The 11489-nt window shown below is 28.5% G+C and overlaps 1 protein-coding gene across 2 annotated transcripts; it reads left to right on the top strand.

Moving 5' to 3' along the window:
• Positions 1–3710: 3710 nt before the first annotated feature.
• Positions 3711–9427, top strand: LOC137818487 (serine carboxypeptidase-like 20). Of its 2 annotated transcripts, none has more exons than XM_068621943.1 (15): positions 3711–3992; positions 4160–4306; positions 4412–4557; positions 4980–5056; positions 5203–5325; positions 5434–5536; positions 5615–5652; positions 5723–5824; positions 6298–6378; positions 6459–6704; positions 7468–7533; positions 7605–7726; positions 8480–8593; positions 8786–8831; positions 9194–9427. In XM_068621943.1, the coding sequence occupies exons 2-15, from the start codon at positions 4161–4163 to the stop codon at positions 9275–9277; spliced, it is 1494 nt and encodes a 497-aa protein (XP_068478044.1). In that variant the 5' UTR covers positions 3711–3992; position 4160; the 3' UTR covers positions 9278–9427. The 2 variants fall into 2 exon arrangements, with proteins under 2 accessions (XP_068478044.1, XP_068478043.1); XM_068621942.1 differs by having other exon boundaries at positions 3711–3903.
• The last annotated feature ends 2062 nt before the right edge of the window (positions 9428–11489 follow it).

The raw sequence follows: 11489 nt of genomic DNA on the forward strand, positions 1-11489 counted from the left end.
GGAAAAGCAGATCATAGAAGAGAGATGACATTCTACCATGTGTGCAACTTTATGGGAAAACCACATGCTTTTACTTTTGTAAAGATTCTTTGCATAGAAACTTTATCAATTATAATTTAAGTGAAAAACTTTTACTAAAAATCATATAAGTTTAGGAAATTCAAAGGATTTTGAAAAATAGTTCATAACTTTGAGAATGCATTGGTTTGTTTTTGACCAACGAATACAAAAGGGTAATGAAATATGTAAATATTATTAATAATTTTGTTTTCTTTAGAAATAATACTTGTATTTCTTTGTTTTGTAGGTATGCTAAATAATAGTCACAACTTCAATGATTGTAACTTATAAAAAATGTAGGTTATTGAAATTTCATAGACAATTTTTCTCCTAGATGGGGATGAGAGTAAACATGAATAGGAAGAAATTAAAAAAAAAAAAAGGAGAAAAGAAACTTAAAGAACACATACAAGAAACAAAGCAAAGAAAAGAAAATAAAAAGAAAATAAAAAAGAAGACTCCATAAATTTTTTATGGAAGATTCAAAAGAGACAGGTTCAAATAAGAAGATATAAAAAATTCACAATTTTTGTAAACTCTTGGATAAATATTTAATTTTTATGTAATATTATACAATTATGTAAACTCTTGGATAAATATTTAATTTTTATGTAATATTATACAATTAAAGAGATACGTGTGGGACGAAATTCATAACTATAATAGTCACATAAAGAGTTTTTAACCAACACATATCACTTTCATAAGTATAATGATGATTGTATATACTTCACATGACTTTTAACATTTCCATGAACATGTGCTTCTTAGAAATGATGAAATATTCCTTAATTTTAAGATCTACCATGTGTCTTTCCATAATTTTAGGGAACCAACCATGTGCTAGGATTAATTATGAGTTAACTAAGTGTTAAACATAACATTAACTGAGTTAATTTTCGCCTATACATTGATGATGATATAACTCAATTATTTTTACCGGTCATTGGACGAGTTCATGAGGGATTAATTCAACCATCATCTTTGACATCTAATTTAGTTAGAGTAATGTTTGAATCAGTTCAAGATGTTGATGTTTAAGTCTTTATACCCAATGAAAATGTGAGGTTAGTGAAATAAGTCATATATACTTTTATTACTTGTCCTAAACATTTAGTATGGTCTCTTTGGAATAATATACACTTTTTTTCTTTAATTATAAAAATGTAATGTCGTTTAATATTTTTTTTCATGTTAAAATTAATTGTTTATGATATGAGATTTTTTTTTTGACTAAACATATTTAAAATAAATCAACTAATATTAGACTAAAAGAAATTTGTAAGATTTGTGTTTTCATTAATAGCCCACAACTTTACAACTAATCTTATGTACTAAGAATTTGGAAGTAAATAACAAGAAATTTTCTTTGTAGCACTTGGAATGTACAATCAATATGTAAATGTTGTTTTACTATTATGAACCACGTAAAAACATCTTAACTATTCATTTTCTTCTCTAAATTACACTAAGAGACAATGTAAATTTAACATCTAATTTTGAAATAATTTCATTATTTCAAATTTTTAAATGAATTATTTAAAAATTAGAGGATTGATAAGATGTATTTTTTGTGGAGTTACAACCAAATAAATTCTTGACCCTAACATCTTATTCAATATATAGTTCAATATTTAGTTATGTACATAATTACTCTTAAAATATTAAAATATGAATTTGACATTGACTTTGAAACCAATATAAAATCTTTTAATGGTATTATTGTAGTAATGATACACACCTTCCAATAGAAAAGCAATTAAAGTTGGACAATTTTTTTATTCAACCTCAATGTTTACGCAATAGTGTTTAAATTCTCACATTCAAAGTAAAAAATATATTAAGAGTCTAGTAAACAATGGCAAGAAAAATGAAAAAAAAGTTTTATAAAATAAAAAATATATTTATTACTAGTTTGACATCCAATCGAAACCACATATTATTTATATATAAAGTATAATCCACTTTAAAACTTGAAATTCTGTGAATATTTTGTCCTTAAAATATATTTCGTTGAAACCATTAATTTATATCAATGTTCAATTATTCATCTCCTTAACATTAATAAATATTTTTTAATTTACTAAATCAATCATAAAATAAATCAATATCACTACCAGAAAATCATGAAATAGAAACCAATTTTTAAAGACCAACATAATTAGTTACAATAGTAACTAAATTAGAGACCATTTTAAAAACTAAAAAAAAGATTAGTTTCTAAATTAGTTTATATTATTGTTAAATAGTTTCTAAATTGGTATCTAATTAACAACTAATGTTTTAACTACCAATTATTTAGTTTCTAAATTTGGTCTCTAAATCCTTATATACCAATTTAGAAACTATTTAACAATAATATAAACTAATTTAGAAACCAATTTTTTTTAGTTTATAAAATGGTCTCTAATTTAATTACTATTGCAACTAATTATTTTGGTTTCTAAAAATTGGTTTTTAGTTCATGATTTTCTTGAAAGAAAGGGTGATAAAGTCATCCAATTATAAATGCAATATTTTTTATTTCTTAAAATAGCAATGTTGAAAAAAAAAAGACTACTTAAAGGGGAAATAAACAATATCATCCAATTATAAATGCAATCATTTTTTATTTCTTAAAATAGCATGATGGGAAAAAACTACTTGAAAGGGCAATAAACAATACTCAAATTTTTTAAAAGATAAAAATATAATAATTTTCACAATGAAAACTAAGAAAATAGAAATAATATATTTGACCTAAAAAGGAAAGCATATTTTTAAATACTATAGAAGTTTAGCATTATTATAGTGTTCCAAAATAAATACTTTAGAAGGCTAACATATCTTGTTAGATTAATATATTAGACGATTAATGATAAAATATTGTTATTTTTATAGCCAAACTCTTCAAATTAAAACTACTAATTTAATAGTGAACACGTTTCAAATGAAATATTTTATAATTAAAAGAAAATGCCAAAGACCCACCCATTCATGTATGTCTTTTCTTGCATTTTTACTGTATATTGTTAAATGAATCTTAGATAATACAAATATAATTGTATAAAATTTATTGGACCACATTTTTATTTTTTCAATGTAGTTGTTTATGACATCAAATCTTGCATCATTGTTATTGCACATATAACTAGATTTCAGATTTCAGAGTTGATGGATCATGTTTCTTCCATTTTCATACATGTTTTGTTAATGTATTTTGTTTTCCAAATAATGCATATTAAATGTCCTTTTATGTTACTTTTGAGTATATTTTTTATTTAATTTTTTACTTTGAAACACAATAAAAATGGAATGCTTGTTATGAATTTGCAATTAAATGTTCCTTAATTGTTTATGCCCATTAAATAAAGATAGTCACATCTTTTTTAATGCTTTTACAATGTTTAAGATGAAAAAAATTAAGATTAAAATTCTCATTCATTGTTTTCCTCTAGTGGTAGGTGAAAGAGACATAACTTGTCCTTCTATTATTCTCACAAATAACTAATGAGCATCACATGATAATTCCAAAACAATGATTTTAAATTATTGAGAAATGAGAATTAAATAGAAAACTAAAAAAATTAAAATATAAACTCACTTTTATATAATCTTTTAGTCATGATTAAGGACTTAATATAAAATCCCTTGACTTGGATTTCTTTAACATTTTCCATAGATCCAATGCTTAATACAGAAAGCAGTTTCTGCAGCAAACCAAATCCTTATCTTGGTTGGTTTCTCTCTCAACTATTGGGCCTTCATGGAACATTCAACTGCTTCTGCAGCATGCTTAATAACCTTAAACTTTTTCTACATCAACCATTCTTAGAAAGCCACTTTGGTTGTCTTCATAATTCAGTTAAGCATGTACCCTTATTGGGCAATCTCTCTTCTCTCTCCTATTCTTTATATGAGTAACTACTCTCTTGGCTTCTAAGATAACCAAGGTGCACACGTTTTGCAACTTGTAATAATGAAATATTGTGTGGACCTATCTCTGCTTCATATAGCACTCTTCTATAAATTGAGCCTCAAACTAGCTGTTTATGATAATTTATGAAGATTTTCTCAGATATTTTTATTTTCCTTGTTTCTCTTGATTGACTGAGAGCAGGATGGAGTCTTGTGGTACTATGTGCTTGTGTTTGGTCTTACTTCATATTTTCCTGTGCTTTGTGTCAACACAATCAGCACCAGAAAGTGCCACTGTGACACAGGTTCCTGGCTTCAGTGGGACTCTACCTTCCAAGCACTATGCTGGGTGAGAAGTGCTGTTATTTTCTCCAAATATGTCTTTTTGTTTTCTGAAATGTTGACCCTTTGGGAAATCAGTGTTGTTAACCCTCAAGTTTTTGGATTGTTGAAGGTATGTGACAGTGGGTGAGAATCATGGGAAGAACTTGTTTTACTATTTTGTTGAATCACAGGGTAAACCTTCTGAGGACCCTGTGGTTTTGTGGCTTAATGGGGGACCTGGCTGCTCTAGTTTTGATGGATTCGTGTATGAGCATGGTAATTAATTGTTCATTTTCTACACTGCCCTTTTTTCTTTTGACAGAGTTTAGGAAGAACATTAGGAATTTTGACCTAGACATGATTAAATATTACTCACACCGTAGTGTTTTCTTCACACCAATTGTAGTTGGGCCTAGTGAGGCTAATCTCTGACAATGTGATGAATCATGGTTTTGAATCCTTGCCAGGAGATGTTTCACATTTAGTGTTTGACTGTGTTTCAAACATCATTATCTCTGAAGAAAGATACTTATGCAAAACAAGAAAAAACATTTTTTAATGAATAGCTGGTACTTTCTTCTAAGTAGATTTGATGGCTGTTCTAATAGGCCTTCAGCTGAAAATATGGTTCCGGTAGAGGCATTTGTTGTCCCTAGGTTTACTTTATGGATCATGTGACAAGTAATTATGTGTTTCAGGTCCTTTTAATTTTGAGGCAGCAAAGACAAAGGGGGGTCTTCCCACACTACACCTCAATCCATACAGCTGGTCAAAGGTATGTACTCTATAAACAGTGTGGAATTTAGATGGGGAAGAATGATGGTTTATTGTGTTACAGTTATGTTTTGGGTTCAGTCTCTGTAATTCATCAATCATTCAGTGGTTGTGTTTTCTTGTTATCAATTCTGTGTTGCATTATAGGTTTCCAGTGTTATATATTTGGATTCTCCTGCTGGTGTGGGGTTTTCATACTCAAAGAATGCAACTGATTACATAACTGGAGACACACAGACTGCCTCTGATTCACATGACTTTCTCCTTAAGGTAATTAAGGAAACAACTGGGAGATACTGAGTAAATATTTGAATCAAGAAGTTTGTGTTCATCACAATTCTCTAACATATATACCTTTTTGTGTGTTTTAAAAAAAAGTGGTTTGAACTATACCCTGAGTTTCTTTCCAACCCGTTCTTCATTGCTGGAGAGTCCTATGCAGGAGTGTATGTGCCTACACTTGCTTCTGAAGTTGTGAAAGGTAGTAGTTGTAAGTTGTGTTCTTAAAGTTTTGAATGATAGAGTCAGAAATAAGATGCAGTTTCTTGATGTTCCACAGGAATTGAGGCTGGTGTGGAGCCCAAGCTAAATTTCAAGGTCTTTATCTTTGATGGCTCAATTTATGTTTTCAAACCTGTGGATGCAATCTCATGGTCATTGTGTGCAGGGTTACATGGTTGGAAATGGTGTCACAGATGAACAATTTGATGGCAATGCTCTTATTCCATTTGTACATGGGATGGGACTTATCTCAGATGACCTGTTTGAGGTGAAAATTAATCCCTCATTATAGCAAAGGTCACCATTAATAGACCATTATATTATTTGATTGTCTTTGTTTTATAAAATATGTAAAATTTGACGATGTGGAACTAAACACACTTAGTCACACCCAGCACAAGGAAGGTGCTGGAGACTGCAACGAATGCCAGACAGAAGAAGCTCCAACTTAGGCGGGTTAGGAATGATATTGATTGCAATTAAGGAAACTTTCCAATATGTATTACAAAGCAATATGCACCAAGGTTATCAGATTCACGAGTCTACTCAAACTTGTGGGAGTTCTGTAAACTCGATTCGTAAACCCAATTTGTAGACTGATAAGAGTCTACCATGCACTATTTAAGAACACGTTTAGAACTTTAAATTTTTGGTTTTAACGAGTCTGTTTTCTGTTTGAAAGCTTGCTATGCTTTGTTGTCATATACATATGTTTCATTTAATAAGTGGTACTATCTGCAGGAGGTGACCAGTGAGTGCAACGGAAATTTTTATAATCCAACCAATGAAAGTTGTTTTATCAAGCTTGCAAAAGTTGATAAGGTGATTTAACTATATATAAATGATTGGCAAGAAATGAGCTAAGTGAATTTGGAACTCATTGATGATTCTTGTTGTTTTAGTTGATTGATGGGGTTAACATTTACAACATCCTAGAACCATGCTATCATGGCACAGAGGCAGTGAATATTACAGAATCCTATATTAGGTTGCCATCTAGCTTCCGGAAGTTGGGTGAGACTGAAAAACCTTTCCCAGTGAGGAAAAGAATGTTCGGTCGTGCTTGGCCCCTAAGAGCACCTGTGAGAGATGGAATTGTACCAACTTGGCCCCAGCTGATGAATTTGCAGCTTTCTCCACCATGCACGGTAGGTTCCATCGCTGCTATCTATGTATCTATTTTTACCATTCAACATCTACTTACCAACTACCAAATGGTTTTAATTTTGCTTGACTATTTCATGAAGTTCATGGCTACTTGTACACACCTCAGAACTGTTGATTCCTTTCTGCCAAAATCAAAATAGAACTTGTAATTCTTTCATCTTTAAAACAACCAGTGGTGATTTCTGAATTAGAAATTGATGAAAAATAGTCCTGAAAAAGAGAATGTGCCAAACTTAGTTAGAGAAACTCTTAAAAGTGTCCTCGATATTGTTCTAAAGCTTATATATTTGAAGTAATGCTTGTTTCTCAATTCAGACTAGAAATAAGCGATACTGGAAACATTTCTAACAAATAAGGATATGCCAGATTCCATTGGCACATAATGGAGTTCACAGAAAACTAAGTTTTACCTTCTAAATGTCATTACTATTGAGGGCTTTAACTATCTGAAGTTATTGTTCATTCCCTACCAAAAATCAAAGCTATTATATTTCTGACAACAACTTGTTTCATTCTTGTGTCATTTGTTGTGATTTGGTTTAGAAGTAAAGTACTAGCTTGTGACAAAATATTTCAATGTTGAAGGGGCAATATTATTGTCAGTCTGTCTTATGCTATCATATCTGCTTTGGTCAAAATGTTCCTGGGGTCTACATTCATGTTATAATTGGCATCATTTTTAGTGTATCTATCACCTTTTCATTGAATGTTTTAGCTAGTAACAAGATGTAATACTATCTTTAGGACGACGTGGTTGCAAACGCATGGTTGAACGATGAAGCAGTCAGGACAGCAATTCATGCTGCACAGGTGATGTTTCTTGTAAGAATCCTAAACTTTAGATATGAAAACACTAAATTGTGATCTTTCTGATGAAACAGGAAAGTGAAATAGGTAGTTGGGATATTTGCACAGACAGAATTACCTTTGATCATGATGCTGGGAGCATGATCAACTACCACAAGAACTTAACTTCCAAAGGTTATAGAGCACTTATATTCAGGTGAATTTCCAGATAACATTTTTTATATTCTGGTAACTGAGAATATTCCATTGCAATAATTTAGGCAATTAACTGTCCCAGTTGATTGTATGAAAGCAAATTTGGACACCTTTTCAGATGCAATAGTCCCTGTTGTTTTCTGCCAATGTTTACCAAAGGAAAATACATAGGTGAACATGTTTTAGAATAGCCACTGGAGAGTGTTGTTGAATCACCGTTTACTTTATTTGAATGTCAACAAATGTGCTGCTAAATTCTAATCAGTTTCACAAAGCTATATGCTTGTTCTATTTATTGTTTTCCTCTCTGTCTTATGATGCATTTGTACAACGAGTTTTGAGGTTTATGCCATGGAATATGTCAAAAGAAGTACATTGTTAGATTCTTTAACATTTTAGATTTCACAGCCATTGCAGAACTGCAGGAATCAAGTGTATTTAAGGGTTTGAACATACAGAAAGAAAACTGTCTTTCTGGAAAATACCATACTAGAATTCTATGCTATTTCCTCCATTTTGAGAAAATTCTGAAAAGGTAGAATGAAAACTTTTGAAGATGTCAAAAATAACTAAGGCTCTCAAATGTTATGATTATGACCACATAATGACTGACACTGCTAGTATCTACTTTCTTAACTTGATAAACTTTTCTTGTCACAGTTCATTGCATGTCTACTTATTTTTGCTGTTATCTTTGGTAAATGCTTCATGGTGTTAATTGGTAGAAAATTTAAAAGTTTCATGTTTCTGGCAGTGGTGATCATGACATGTGTGTACCATATACTGGGAGTCAGGCCTGGACAAGATCGATTGGATACAAGATTGTTGATGAATGGAGGCCATGGTCTTCCAATGGTCAAGTTGCTGGGTATTTCCTTGTTCCATTTCCCTGTTCTCTTATCCCTACTTGATAAATCATAAAATATTTGAAGTTAAATGGAAGAAACAACCTTTTTGAAACAAGCAACATTTATCATTTTAAAAATGCAAGAATACAAAACATGTTTGATCAAAAGTACAAAAGATAAAACATCTAATTGCTTGTCTTGATTGGTTGCAGGTATACACAAGGATATGACAAAAACCTTACTTTTCTGACCATAAAGGTTTGTCCATACATAACATATAAAACAAGAGAATTGAGCTAACCTTGCCCATGCTTAGGATCAAGATAACAACATGTGTTACCTCTCACCTGAAATTCCTCTTTAAGAATACATAAACAATAATTTTTTTATCATACAAGCATATTCAGATGATTACTTTTCAATTCATGATAAGTGTTTATGCATACAAATTTCTGATAAACTCATGATGAGATGAAATTATGAAGGTCTTATTAAATAAGAAATGGGACTGATTAAGACAGATAATGCCATGTGACATTTTTAATTATAGACTTCAAAAACTATGTAATAGTTTTATTGTTGATTGAGTTGTTTATAATATTTGGTTACTTTGGTTGCAGGGATCTGGACATACTGTTCCTGAATATAAACCAGTAGAGGCATTGGACTTTTACAAACGCTTTTTGGCTGGAATTCCAATATGAGAAAGAAACAAGAAACACAATGGTGCTTCTGATCTTCTATACAATTTATTATTAATAATAATGATGATTTCTGGATGTTTGCTGTCAGATTTATACATGTATTCTATGTTTATATCAGTAATATTAAACTAGACTAGATGTTATATTTTATGTAGAAGTCTTTCATAATTTTGGAATATTAACTTTAGGTAAATTCTTTTTTCACTGATTTTGACTTGAAAATAATTTTAATGAAGATAAAACAATATCATCAATTAATATTTTCAAACATTTAAATATCTTTTTAATGTTAAAACAATTTTTCTTTTAACAAATTGAGTGTATTAGAATTTTTTGGAAATTGTTGAGAAAATTTGATTCTAAAATGAAAATAAAGAATAAATCATAAAATTAATACGGTTTTTTTTCAAACTAACACACTTCTACTTTTCTTTTACCAATTAGTTTAGACAATTGCTTCCTACACCTAATCTTTTTAACCTGCACCCTACGCAGTTTTAAATTTCCAAAAATGCCCTTTTTCCGGAAATAAAAATTCAAAATTGAAAATAATATATTTTAGAAAAATAGATCCGAAGGAGATTATTAAATTCCATAAATAAAAATTCAGAAACAAAAGTTAAAATCCCATTTTCGATAAGAAAATTCGTAATAAAAAAAATTATTTTGGAAAAAAAATTCGGAAACATATTTCTGAAAAAAAAGAGTCCAGAATGTATTTTTAGATGTACTCCATTTTGTTGAAGGGCTTTTTCGTCTTTTCAACTAAAATTGGGTGCATTGATATGGTGCAAGAAGCAATTGCCATTGGTTTATTGTTCATTTCAAAATTCGATACTTGGATGTAAAATTCTTAGAAAACTAGTTTAGAATTCAGTTATTGAGGAATCGAATTTTGAACTGGATTTTAATTTCTTTTTTTTATTCTTCATTCATTTCTTTTTGTTTTTTTATTCAAAAATTAAGAGAAGATGATTTTAACATAATAAATAAATATTTTAAATAAAATCGTAAAAAGTTATATATTAGAAAATAAAATTTTAGAAAGGTATATATTGAGAAATAATATTTTAGAAGATTAAATATATATTAAAAATAATTTGAAAAACTAATTATATTAAGAAATAATTATTTTAAAAATATTATAATTCAAGAAACAAGTATTTAGAAAAATAAATGTTTTAAGAATTAGTTAATTAAAAATTAAAAAATAAAAAATGTGGAAATTTAATTTGTTTAGAAAATTAAATATTTAGAGAAGTGATTATTTAGTTTTGTATTCAATTAAACAATGTAATACTAATAGTTATTTATTTATACATAAAATACAAAATAAGTAAATGTAAATGTAAAATGTAAAAATGTAAAAATTAATCTTATATTTAATGCATTCTGTGAATTTTCAACTTTCTATTTATACAATTTTAAATTTATTTTTAATCGTAGACATAATTATTAAAATAATTACGATAATAACAACAGGGATAAAAATAAATAAATAATGTTCTTTATAAAATAATTAATTTCATAACTTATATAATTTCTTTGATTAATTAATTTAAAAAATAATTATTCATTTATAAATATTTTAATTATTATATTTATTATTCACAAATCAAGAATTTAAATTATATAAAATAATTTCCACTACTTTTAAAAAAAATCGTTTCCTTTTTTTAATGAAGCTTTCGTGCTGAAATTACAAAACAAAATTATTTCAAAATTTATAAATGTTAATTTTGTTAACAAATTTTCTTTTTTAAATAATTATTTTTTAAATTATTATGTTCTCTATAATTTTTTTAAATATGTTTTTGCAAAAGGACTATTTTCCACATTTTAAATAATTACCTTTTAAAATCTCAAAATGATAAATTCTTTTTCCATCATTTTTAAATAAGAAAGTAAACTAGAATCCTGTTTAACTAATTTTCTTGTAAAATCATACTCATTCACATTTAGAATTTGGTTGTCCGAAAACCTAATTCACAATGACTTAATAAATTAGTATAATAAACTATGTTATTTGAATAATTATTATTATTAGAGTAAAAGATATGAGAAGTTGCTACATTGGAAAAAGTTCCAAAACACTTCATAATGAAAATTTTGATCACAAAAACGAAAATGTTTGAAATGTTTTAGGAAAGATTGTTTTTAGAATCTTAATGAAAACTTAAAATTTAAAGAAACTAGTTGGTGCCATTTTCTT

The sequence above is a fragment of the Phaseolus vulgaris genome, chromosome 10 (genome assembly GCF_000499845.2).
Source record: "Phaseolus vulgaris cultivar G19833 chromosome 10, P. vulgaris v2.0, whole genome shotgun sequence".
NCBI classification, from domain to species: domain Eukaryota; kingdom Viridiplantae; phylum Streptophyta; class Magnoliopsida; order Fabales; family Fabaceae; genus Phaseolus; species Phaseolus vulgaris.

What these genes read in the sequence shown, in the direction of transcription:
- LOC137818487 (XM_068621943.1), top strand. Translation starts at nt 4,161, where the DNA reads ATGGAGTCTTGTGGTACTATGTGCTTGTGTTTGGTCTTACTTCATATT. An exon ending in TGGATTCGTGTATGAGCATG is followed by an intron (nt 4,558 to 4,979) that starts GTAATTAATTGT and finishes TATGTGTTTCAG; the next exon opens with GTCCTTTTAATTTTGAGGCA. An exon ending in CAGCAATTCATGCTGCACAG is followed by an intron (nt 7,534 to 7,604) that starts GTGATGTTTCTT and finishes CTGATGAAACAG; the next exon opens with GAAAGTGAAATAGGTAGTTG.